Genomic DNA, 13,320 nt, shown 5'->3' on the forward strand with positions numbered 1-13,320 from the left:
AAAACTCTTTAACCTTTCTTCTAATTTTAATGAGTGGCCACGAGTCTGGTTAAACTCTCTTCCACGAAAAGTTTTTAACCCTACTGTGGTGTCCCCAGTACAGTATTTGTAAATTGATATATCCTCTCTCAAGCGTGTCTTCTCCAGAGAGAATAAGTTCAGTGCTCGCAACCTTTCCTCATAACCAATATCCTCCAGACCCTTTATTAGCTTTGTTGCCCTTCTTTGTACACGCTCCATTTCCAGTACATCCTTTCCAAGGACTGGTGCCCAGAACTGGACAGCATACTCTAGGTGCGGCCAGACTAGAGTCTTGTAGACCGGGATAATTGTTTTATCTCTGGAATTAATCGCCTTTTTAATGCATGCCAATATTCTGTTTGCTTTGTTAGCAGCAGCTTGGCATTGCATGCCATTGCTAAGCCTATCATCTACTAGGACCTCCAGGTCCTTTTCCACCCTAGATTCCCCCAGAGGTTCTCCCCCCAGTGTATATATTGGATTCATATTTTTGCCACCCAAATGCCTTATTTTACATTTTTCTACATTAAGCCTCATTTGCCATGTAGTTGCCCACCCCATTAAATTTGTTTAGATCTTTTTGACAGGTTTCCACATCCTGCGGAGAAGTTATTGCCCTGCTTAGCTTACTATTGTCTGCAAATAAAGAGACTGAACTGTTTACCCCATCCTCCAGGTCATTTATGAACAAATTAAATAGGATTGGTCCTCGCATAGAACCTTGGGGGACCCCACTGCCCACCCTGACCATTCCGGATCTTACTTTGTACAGTAAACATTTACGGGGAACTGTCAAATGCTTTTGCAAAATCCAGATACACCATGTCTATGGGCCTTCCTTTATCTAGATGGCAACTCACCTCCTCATAGAAAGTTAATAGACTGGTTTGGCAAGAACGATACTTCATAAATCCACGCCGATTACTGCTAATGATACCTTTCTCATTGCTAAAATCTTGTATATAGTACCTTATCATCCCCTCCAAGAGTTTACATACTACTGATGTTGGGCGAACTGGTCTGTAATTCTCAGGGATGTATTTTGGCCCCTTTTTTAAATATTGGTGCTACATTGGTTTTTCTCCAATCAGCTGGTACCATTCCAGTCAGTAAAATTTAGAAACAATGGTCTGGCAATTACTTGGCTGAGTTCCCCAAGTACTCTCGGGTGCAAGCCATCTGGTCCCAGTGATTTATTAATGTCAAGTTTCCCCAAGTCCAACTTTTTAACCATGGAGGTGCTTCCTGTGATGTGTCATAAGGATAAACACTGCAGTTTTGGTTACGGAAGCCCCCCGATTCCCTCGTGAAGACTGAGGAGAAGAATAAATTCAATACCTTCGCCATCTCCCCATCCTTGGTAACCAGATATCCTTCATTCTTTATGGGACCAATATGGTCTGTCCTCATTTTATTTTTTTTTATTTTTATTTTTTTTACGGTTTACATACTTAAATTTATTGGGATTTTTTTTCTTCTTCTCTCCTCTGCTATGTGTGTCTTTCATGTTCTATCTTAGCTGTCCTTATTGCACCCTTTACATTTCTTGTTGCATTCTTTATAAAGTCTGAATGCAGAGTATGATCCCTCAATCACGTTTTTTTTTTTTTTAAAGCCTCCCCTTTCTTTTTACATGCATTTTTCCAAAAGAGTTAAGCCACCCGTGATCATGTCTGTATTGTTGGTAATCAGTAGATCCAGTAACGCTTTATTTCTAGTTGGTGTGTCTACCACCTGACCTATAAAATTGTCCTGCAAGATATTTAGGAACTGGCAAGCCTTAGATGAATGCGTGGTTCCCTCCGCCCAGTCTGTCTGGATAATAAAAATCCCCCATTAGGATAACACTTCCCATTCTTGCTGCTAATCCAATTTGTGATAGGATATGTCTCCCCCTCCTCACTCAGGTTAGAGGGCCTATAGTATACTTCCAGTATTAATTTTCCCCTTAGCTTCATCCCTTTGGAGCTCTACCCATAAGGATTCCATCTCCTCCCTAGCTCCCTCAGTGATGCCATCTCTCACATTCACTTGTACATCATTCTTGATATCCTCCCCCTTTTTACCCCCTCTATCCTTGCGATAAAGGGTATATCCTTGACTGGTTGCCAGCCAATCATGAGAGCTGTTGGACCAGGTCTCTGAAATTCCCACAAGATCCAAATCCTTCCCAGAAGTCTGCATCTTAGTGTAGACTTCTGGGAAAAATCACTAAGCTGACCACAAAAACAGGAACAACTGTGTACTGAACACCTCCAGGTTGCCATATTGTACTGAATTTTACAAAACATTACAGTGCTGTGGATTGATTAAGTTACAATATGGCTTGCATCGCAATTGTATAAGTTACATTATTCTTTCATTCAAGATATTTTTTTCCTTTTAAAGACCTTTTTTTTTTTTTTTTTTTTTAATGCCGTGTCCATATGGACACATCTCTGTGAGATTGTGTGCCCAATACAAGATATTTCTGTTTTCTCTCGGTTCATTATGAACTGGACAGGAAGTAAGGAAAAATAACAGACTGCAATAAATTGTGGTAGAGACCTTTTCTACCTTACTTTTCTACCAGAAAATATGAAAATGCACAGACACCTGCTGGGCAAGAGTATCTCTAGAGCACAGTGTTTCAACTGCTGGACTGCAGCTTGGTGTCAGGTTCCAGGCTCCCTCCTATTGGACCATGACTTGACAGTGTCAAGTATGAAGAGGAACCACATCCAGTGTTGTCTACAGCTGTGGGTGTAGGGACCATTCCCCCAAGTCTATGTACTGCCAGGTAAGGAAGTCTACCTACCGTACCAACTGTCCACTCCTAGGATGTAAAATGATGGATAAGGCTGTAATGTGCAAGTTTGGCCAGGACAGACTTATTTCTCTCTCCCTTGCCATGGCATACCTTCTGGTCCTTCCCTAAAAATTGCTGTGCGCCATTGCCATGGCACTGTCCAACAGTATTAATGACCCTCTAGTCAAGGTGTCTGATGTACAAGACCCCTGCACTGACGGAGTCTAAAACAACGCTCCAGCCTGGTAGACTGGTGTCTGAGGAGCTTCAGAGACATTGGAAGGAAAAATGTTCCTCAAATCCAGAGCTGGATTCCCAAGCCACTAGGTCAGAGGCAGCCTGTTCTTTGGAGACAGGCAGGTCAGTATGTTTTAAAGACTAGACTGACCTTGTCCCATGATGACAGGATGTTGTCTTGTAAAGACAAGGAGTGGAACTGGGGAATAGAACTGCCTCAAAAGGTGGCTACCATTCTTCTCAGAATTCTGATGCAGAAGCGGAGAATGAGGCAACTCAGACAGAGGGTCCAAAGTCTAAGAGTGGAGAGTTTAAAGTTTCTCCCAAGGAAGAAAAACTCTAGCTTGAGCTGCATAAAAGATGAACCCCCAGATACCTCTAACAATAAGTCGGTTCCAGTGTAGACTTCTGAGGGTTCAGGAACCAGCCAAGATCTTGCAGGTTCTGGACAAATCAAGCTACGTTAGTCAGGTTCTGTGCCAGCTGCTCCCTCGGAAGTAGACCGTTCAGATATCCCACAACGGGGATGCCTTGGGAGCTCAGCAAGGTAAGCAGATGGACCAAAACCTTGGTCAACACCCAGTGTCGAGGACAGGCCAAATGGCAAGGGCAGAAATTGGAAGCGTTGAGAGCTCACAGCAAAGTAAACGAATCACTGATGCACTGGAAAACTGGGGACATATCAGTACACATCCTAGATGCCAAGGCCAGACCGTTTCCCTGGTGAACAAAGGCTGAGATAGATTTGAGTAATTGTATGCAACATTTCTAAGCCTGAACTAAAAAAAATTAATAAATTTAGGTCCTGAGATCGAAGATAAGGTAGGTACGCCCTTTTGGTTTGGGAATCGAACAGATTGGGAGTATGACCCACATGCACTGGGCCAAAGACCAAATTAATGTTTTATAACTAGCGCTAGGCTAAATAGCTCTAAATTGTGCAATATCAACTTATGGGACATAATTAAACCACTAAATAAACCTCAATTTATTATAATAGATTGCAATTTTAAGGGTTCGGAACCTTACCAAAACTGCAAACAAACACTAAAGTGCTGCCTAATTAAATACTACCATGCATAAAAAAAGGGTGTCCAAGATGGCAACATGAGAGGAAGTTGGTTAGGATGCTCAAAGGGAATCTTGGTGGGTATACCAACTGGGTAGTTTGGTGCCCAGAGGATTGGATAAGGAATTTGACCTCAATTGTTTCCTGGCCAATTTTAACATTTACATTTTTTAATCCATGTAAGTAGACGCAATTATAATGCAGTTCATTTCAGTATTATTAGATTGGACTCTATGGAGATGAGTATTGTCTATATATGATTTTTATAATATATTCTGCAGATTTCCCATTTTAAAGTTCCCTTCTATATAATGTTCAAATTGGAGGTCATTTTTAAGGTTGGGCAATTATGTGTTTTTCTTGCTATAAATGTATGTACAATGTAAGCAATTTAAATATCACATTGCTATACATAATATATCAAGGCAATGGGATAGTGGCTATTGTCAGGACCCTATGGTAATTCTCTTTCAATAGTTATTTCTTTCCACTAGGGGTCTCCCTTGTCAATAGTGTCATGTCTTGATACTAGTGGTTTAATATATATGAATTATGTTTTAATTGCAATACAATTCCTCCTTTTATTTATTCCTGCAAGGCTATTGAGCATTATATACACCTCAGGGTGTAATACACTGGATCGCTATCTAATTATAACAGAGGGCTACAAAAAATGGCGGCGATTGTGTTTTAACATAATAATAAGCTGGGGCTACAAGAAAATGGCGGCACCGGCCGGTATATGTAGTAAGCAAATACGTCAGGCATTCAGAAATGCCAGAGGAAGTCACGAGATCTGTGACAAAACCGGTAGGAGGAGCCTGATTGACGTGTGGGAAGCAGGAAGTGGTCTGGAGAGGAGGCATAGGATACACTGAACACTGAAACCAGGGCTGCAGATCCAGGTGACCCTATCCCCCCTGCCTACCACAGCACTTTACAAGCGATGTTTTTATTATGCAAATGTGAGTTGAATGTAAATTGAGTGTTTTTTTAAAGATTAAAAGTTTCTCAGACGGTATCACACTATTGTATGCGTCTATCATTTTCCCTATGTGGCATATATGAGGAGGCTTGCTGGAAGTGACCAGGAGATACTGGTATCCTTTTAAAGCTGGGCTATTATCAGGAGCAGGAGGTGACCAGTGTGGAGCATCACCATACAGCAGCCAGTATACTAATAGGAGACATAAGTATGATCCTGGCTAACTGCTGATAACCATAGGCTTACTTTCTAAGCCCTTAAGGTGAGGGTACAACTGATGGGGGGGAGGAGTGCACATTGCATGAAGACACCTCATCACTTTATTCATTTTGATGGACTTTGTTTACTATCATTATGGACTGTGTATGATTCACGGAGCACAAGCACTTTATAGTATATTTAAAGTGGTTGTAAACCCTTACAAACCACTTTGACCTACAGGTAAGCCTAGATTAAGGCTTACCTGTAGGTCCAAGCAATATCTCCTAAACCTATATGGTTTAGGAGATATTTGCCCGAAAACGGGCACCGCTGTCTACGGCGCATGCGCCGTAGACAGCGGCGCGCAGGCGCACTGAGCGTGGCATTCTCAGCGACGGAGTTGCCGCGCGTGTCAGCTCCCGTGCGCATGCGTGGGAGTGACGTCATCGCGGCTTCGCTGAATGACAGCGGCGGAGCTGCGAGACCCCACCAACAAGATGGATGCGGCGGACTACAGGGGACAGCGGCGACTTCGCTGGCTCCTGTGTCAGGTAAGTGACACATAATGGGCTACTATGCGATGCATAGTAGTCCATTATGCTTTGCCTTTGCAGGGAATGAAAGAGGAAGTAAACTCATCAGGGTTTAATTCCTCTTTAACTTTTATTGAAAGACACGTTTTTTATGTTGCACATTATATCTATATTGTTTTATAGCACAGGTTTTATCAATTGAGGAGTATTAGTAGCGCGGCACAGTATATATGCGATCAACGTTTACATGCGTTACACATGTAACGTATGCGTTCGCATTAGCGCGTAAGCATGGTGGGACAGGGGCGCTGTAAAAAATATGTTTTATTATTTATTTTAAACTTTGTTTTTTGGATTAACTTTGTTATCAAAAGGGATAAACAACATCCCTTGTGACAGCATGGGCTGTGATAGGTCCTCTATAGGGAGAGATCTGTTGTCTATTAGACCCCAAATCTCTTCTCTAGCCTCCATGCAGCCAATAAGAGCAGTCTGATCAGCTACTTTCCTAGCCAGTGGTGGCCAGGTAAAAGCAGAGGCAGAACAGGATCGACCTACTGCAGCTGCATAATGGCTAGATCGCGAGGAGAGAACACTCAAAGCTTAGCAAACAAACACCCAGCATTAGGGTCCTTAATCCTGCTACATGGGAGGTTTGTAGGGTAGTGGAGGGGTGGAGGGTTGGAGCCCTCCTCCCCCCCCCCCCCCCACGCTTTCTACTAACCGCCTCTTCTAGTCCAGGCGTACAAAAAAGGAGAACTTTGAATATTCCACATAATGGTTTGCACTATGCACCCTGCTGTAGTGAAACCCCAACCACCATCCAGAGACTTGTTTTTCCATTGCATGCATAAATCCAATGCCTGGTGCAAACTGCCTCTATCTGTAGTAGGAAGAATTAACCTTATAAAGATGTTATGGGCAACCAAATTAATGTACATTTTTAACAACTCCCTGGCCTGGATTCCTCGAAGCTGGTTTGATAGGATAGACTCCCAGTTTAGGGAACGTATATGGCGTAAAAAACAGCAAGAATTAGCTCATCGACGTTGCAATATAATAAAGATGAAGGACTGGCAGCATCTCACTCTAGAGCCTATTACATTGCTTCACAGCTACAACAGCTGGGAGGCTGGGGATTAATGAATACGTCAGATGCGATACACAGGCTCCTCCATGTTACAGCTGACGATAATACAACGCCGCTGATGTGTCTGGAGGCGGGCTATCCACATTTAGATCCTGGGGCTCCATTAATACTCCTTTTAAAACACTATGGTCCAACTTTAAAAGGCTGCTGGGGATACGGGGCTATCTGTCCCATACTCCCTTGTGGCGAAACCTGAACCTTAAAGAGCTATACAAACTTAGAGATTTCGGGAACTGGGACAGTGCGGGCATAAGATACATGGCACAAATATATAATGGGACTATCCTTAAATCGTTCATGGAGCTAAAACACAGAATTTAACATAACACATACTAATTTTGACAACTATTTGCAGCTGCGACACGCACTACAGACGCAGTCAAGACAAACAGAGCTTAGATTGATAGACCACCCACTAATACAAGGGACCCTAATGGAAGGTGAAAAGAAGGGTATGATCTCTAGATGTTATAATGTGCTTCCCAACACAATTCAAGATCCAGCCAAACTACCTTGTAGACGCAAATGGGAGGAGGATGTGGGAGTCATAGATGGGGAGACTTGGAACCTTTGCCTCACCTCTGCTCCCCTGGTCTCAGTATCCGCCTCTCAAAAAACGGTCCCATCTTTATTTGTTACATTGGCATACAGAACTCTGGCACGTCTCCACAAATGGGGAGTACATGACACACCCCTATATCCAAAATGTCAGAAGGACAATGGTGACCTTTTGCACATGCTCTGGAAGTGCCCCAAACGCAGCAAAGACAGGGGGATTCTGTTCCCCCTCCAGGTATGTCAGCTGGATCTTTAGAAGCCACAGATTGCTCTATTGGAATCATGGTTGCCTTGAGCAGCCTAGAGACAGGGAGGTCCACTACTGGTGGAACAGTCCACTTCTGAAGGAGGGACTCCTCAAAGGGGTACCTCACAGCAAGTGTTTTTGGAACCAAAAAGGGGCACTTTGGAGACTCCCAGTCTTCATGGACAAAATTTGGCAAAATAAGAGAGAAGGGAACGCTTTCACCGGACAAGACGGTTTATGGGTGCCAAAAGGGGAACCGGCCTTCCGCCGCATCTCCCATCTTGAAAAGTTCCCGTACAGATGTACGAAGTACGACAACCAGCGCCTTTTCATGTACCACTACAGTTGTGGAGGAATCCTCACTCCCTGACAGGACAAAGAGCGTAGCCACCAAGCCCGCAAGGTGAGCCACATCTGTGACGGCAGAGCCAGATATGCATAGCCATTTTCTAGGCTATATGCCTAAGCGCCACCACAAAAAAAAAAAAAAAAAAAACTCAAAAAGGGGGCCCACCAACTAAGAATCCCGCCACCCCAGGCTGCACAGTGGACAGAGACCGAGGTCCCTCACAGGGGGGGCGAGGACCCCCACAGCGTCGCTTCTCTGGCAGGAGGCGACCATGAGGCAGAGGGGACTGGACCAATCCAATGAACAAAGGGCGGACGCACAAAAATGTAAAGTGGTGTCCTGTCGCCTGCCCTGGGGGCGCCCCCTCTGCTGCCAGTCGGTAGCTGCAAAGCCGTGGCCTAAATTATGGGAGGGCCGCCACAGGCAGTCCCCCCATCGCGTATGTCCAGTCACCCGCCTCCTAGGCTCAACCATTGTAGCAGGTGGGCCCAAGGGGGCAGGAAAAAGCCAGAGGGACCGACCACCCCAGGGTATACCTGAGCCCCAAGCCACATCCAAGGAAGGAGGAGAGGGCCCCCGTACTTACCGATCCAGCGAAGCGCTCCCAGACAGATCTCCTCGCCACCAAAGTGGGGGGGGGGGGGGGGGGGGGCTGTTGGCCATGAGGAACGCTGTGATTTAGGCTGAGACCTGGTCTTATGCGACCTCGCGAGGAGTTCAACTCAACTCACAAGGCCAGCCCCGTCCAGCTAAGTCGCAGCCAACCTAGCGGGTAGCAGCGGTCTGCTCGCACGCACTGGCCAGACTGGGGAGACCACTGGATCTTAGTGTCCAGCCCAGAAGTTGACTGTAGATCTCATCGGAGAAAAATCCAGGAAAAAATAAAACAAAAAACAAAAAATCATTCCCAGGACTAGAGATCCCAGCAGGGAACTAGATCCTGACTAGGCAGAAAAATAAAAATGAAGGCCTATAGCAGAGAGGGGGGTGAATACCACCTAGGACTGCCCATAGGCGTAGCCAAGTCTTTTTCTGCCTAGTGTCCTACACGCCTGTAGGGGGTGGTATAACCCAATGGTTCTGAATAATGGAGCTCTGTGTCTGTCAGTGAACGAAAGAGAAATATATTTTAGCCAGATAGGCCAGATTATGTGCTCCCGAGAGGGAGCTAGAGACGGAGGTGATGAGAAATATTGTAACTGGACAATCCTCCGTGAACAAAGGAATAGCTGTCTGAGTGCCGTTAGGCCATCAGGAGAATGCAAGCTATTCGGTACTTTTAGCCCAACAACCTTGTATCTGTGATCTACTGTTGTGTAAGTGAGCACAAACCCGGGGTACTCAAGGAACGGATACAAAAATGAATAGGCTTTTGGTTTTGCATTTATGGTCTATGAACAGAAGTCCTGAGCCCTGCATCATACAAGTAGAACGTTTTTGCAAAGAATATACTAAAGTTTACCAATAGGATCCTTAAAAACCAGTAAAACCTCCATGGGTTAGTGCTTTGTTATTAGGTTACTGCTGGATCAACAGCGGAACAGTGCACTTGTTAATAAAGTCTCCTCACAGAGGAAAAGAGCTGACAACCTTTTGGAAGATGTAAACAGCTTGTCAAAAGCCTCCCACACTCTATAAAGAAAGAATGGTTAGGAACAGCGGGTGCACCGGAAAGATCTTGGTAGTCTTGGGACTTCTAAAGAAGTCTAGATAGGTAGCAGTACTGGTAGAAGCTTCAAGCTGATCCTCCAATTCTAACAAGGTATGAACTGTGCCAAAAGTCAAGACCATCTCTTTAAAGAGGAATTGACTGCACTCATGCAGCCCCAGACCATGACACTCCCAGCACCATGCTTGACTGTAGGCAAGACACCTGTCTTTGTACTCCTCCCCGTTTGCCATCACACTTGACACCATCTGTACCAAATAATTTGATCTTGGTCTCATCAGACCACAGGAAATGGTTCTAGTAATCCATGTCCTTAGTCTGCTTGTCTTCAGTAAACCGTTTGTGGGCTTTCTTGTGCATCATCTTTAGAAGAGGCATCCTTCTGGGACAACAGCCATGCAGACCAAATTTGATGCAGTGTGCGGCGTGAGCACTGACAGGCTGACCCCCCCCCCCCCCCATCCCTTTAACCTCTGCAGCGAGGCTGGCAGCACTCATACGTCCATTTCCCAAAGACAACCTCTGGTTATGACGCCAAGTACATGCACGCAACTTCTTTGGTCGACCATAGCGATAGCCTTTGAGTGGAACCTGTCCTGTTAAACCGCTGTATGGTCTTAGCCAACGTGCTGCAGCTCAGTTTCAGGGCCTTGGCAATCTCCTTACAGCCTAGGGCCCTTTGCCATCTTTATGTAGAGCAACAATTCTTTTTTCAGATCCTCTGAGTTCTTTGTCATGAGGTGCCATGTTGAACTTCCAGTGACCAGTATGAGAGAGAGCAATAACACCAAATTTAATGCACCTGCTTCCGATTCACACCTGAGGCCTTGTAACGCTAACAAGTCACATGACACCAGGAAGGGAAAATGGCTAATTGGCCCCAATCTGGACTTTCACTCATGCATGTACTCACTTTTGTTGCCAGCGGTTTAGACATTAAATGGCTGTGTGTTGCGTTATTTTGAGGGGACTGAAATTTACACTGTTATACAAAAGGTGTACACTCACTACTTTAAATTGTAGCAAAGTGTGATTTCTTTAGTATTGTCACATGAAGATAGTAAAATATTTACAAAAATGTGGAGGGGTGTACTCACTTTTGTGAGATACTGTATAAAGACATGTTGTGAGCAAATACTGTGGCAAGAGTAACAGGCACCTGCCAATTTTGACCTTTCCTTCTGAAAATGCTGACTATGCTTTTGACAGATTTCCTTTAAGGTTATTGGAAACTGGCATAACAAATATGTGGACTCACCTGTACGGAAAGATATTGCAGTAATCGGACCCCAGTCTTGATGAAAAATCATCAGGGTTTCATCAAATTTGATGTTGTGCACAATAATTTTACCACTGGTCAGCCCAACAGCCACGACATCAACTGCAGGAGCCTAGAATTACAATTTCAAAAAGTAAAATTTCTATTGCCACCAGTATAGCATAAATAACGTTTTAATAAAAAAAAAAAAAAAAAAAGTTACATACTAGAAACTTCTCTTACTGACCTAAAACTATTTGTTGCATTAAAAATTACACCCCTGCCTTCCCAAAACAAAGTATTTACATATTATTACTACTCTTATCTTTGTTAATAGGTTTTTGGTCCTACTAAATTTCCATACTCTTTAGTGTTCTTTAAAGTTTACATATTTGTATTTCAAAGTAGCACTGTCGCAGATGGTTCTACGAGAGAAATTAAGGATTAAGGAATTGGAGAAAAAAATTGTATAGGCAATTAATAGGACAGAAACTAAGGGTTCTCTGCTTTTAGTCTTAGCTGTGCCAATGTGCTACTGGTGCTATTGTGATTGCTTGAAAACGTGTTCATATAAGGATCAAAAAAGTTAATCTGCATCACAATGGTTTACACTGGGTGATAGGAAAAATGGAAATGAATGATTCTCCGTGATAGATGAGGGCATTATGTATGCCTCTGAGCAAGTTTAAACAGATGTAACACGTAAGGCACTGGACAAAGACTGATGACTTGTTTACCTGGAAATCATGGACAGGACTAGCTAGCTGAATGAGGAGAAATTCAGCCATGAACAATCAGAGTTATGAACAATGAGCGATTTTATGTGTGCACGATGTTTAGCGGACCATCATTATGAGTATTTAATTTTTACTTACAATTTTTAAATGGTTAAGGATTTTGCACTATATGCAACTTTCGCTTTATTTTACTGTACCAAAATCCTATATCTGTTGGTCAGCAAGTCTAGCATTTCTAGCATGCCCACGCTTGAAGTCCCACCACTGCGCTCATGCAAATAATAATCTAGAGCTGCCACTTAGAATAATCATGAAATATAGAGGTATTTTAAATGAAAAAAAATAGTGGCACTGATATCACAATATAATAGTGAATGAAATACTAAACAGTGTACTAATATACAATAACACCATGTGAATAGTGAGAACCGTAATTAAAAATAAAGAGAGCAAAACATAAATGAAGGAAATTTCAATAAAATTAAAGTCCATGAAAGTGATAAACTTCAAGTGGTTGACTCGTGTAATAAGTGTAATAACTTAAAAGCAATTTATTGTAAAAATCAATCCAATCACAATCAGCATTAAAAGGCAAACTTCTGTTGGGAAAAAACTGTAGCGGCGTATTGTGGTCATGGCGGACCCACAGTGTAACCTCCAACTCTCACCCTCACTAACTTGTTAGTCAGTATCGATACGTCACATCCGGTAAACGTTATGCGTCATAGATGGTTGGCGTACAGCCACGCCCCAGGAGATTGCCTTTTTATGCTGATTGCGATTGGATTGATGTGGATTTTGAGTTGCACCGCCCTGCGGAGAAACTGGGCAAAGGGGCCATATTAAAAGGCAACATCTGAGCATTTGTCCTGCGTGAGCAGTCCCCGTACCAGAGTCGTATTGTCGACTAAGCCCAATTACTTTGGTCGTCAGATTCTGAGCCAATTGCTCCCTTAAAAGAAGGTCATTCAGGTACCCCACAATGGGGATACCCTGGATTTTCAACAATCCCAGAACAGAAGCCAGGCCAAAGGGTAACACCTCCAACTGATAGTGGCGATCCTCCACTGTGAATCACAGAAACCATTGGTGGGGCTGCAAAATCGGGATGTGCAAAAAGGGCTGGACGTCTCCATTTGGCTTCGGAAATGTGAACAATTTGCAACAGAATGTTTTTGGAGTGCTGCTTAAAGTGCCAAAAGATGCTGCTCAAACAACCCACAGCCGAAAGGGGTGCTGGCATCTAAAACACTTTTTCCAGCAGCCTAATAAGGTATATTATACAGAGGCACCAAACGCAACTCAATTTGCATCACCATGAGTCATGACATGTACCAGAGGCAGGATACAATGCATCAGGGGGTGTAGTCTCAGAAGGAGTCAAGGCCGCTCCACGCCATTTGATGCACATTGAGCGAACAGTGTGTGGTGCCTCCATCTAGCATACCAAGCTAGAGTAGAAGCTGCAAAACATGTCAGGTGTTGGCACAAGTTGGATGACCCCTTGGGAAAGCAGTC

The 13,320-nt window shown here is 43.7% G+C and overlaps 1 protein-coding gene across 1 annotated transcript in view; it reads right to left on the reverse strand.

Annotated features, from left to right (window-relative positions):
- Positions 1-13,320, reverse strand: part of WDR36 (WD repeat domain 36) — a 119,842-nt gene that overhangs the window by 79,130 nt on the left and 27,392 nt on the right. The window contains exon 7 of the mRNA XM_077462297.1: positions 11,066-11,198. Within this exon, the coding sequence (XP_077318423.1) occupies positions 11,066-11,198 (133 nt within the window). The remainder of the gene's footprint in view (positions 1-11,065; positions 11,199-13,320) is intronic.

Source organism: Lithobates pipiens, unplaced genomic scaffold, assembly GCF_037356315.1.
Source record: "Lithobates pipiens isolate NorthernLeopardFrog02 unplaced genomic scaffold, aLitPip1_a1.2 Scaffold_3, whole genome shotgun sequence".
NCBI classification, from domain to species: Eukaryota; Metazoa; Chordata; class Amphibia; order Anura; family Ranidae; genus Lithobates; species Lithobates pipiens.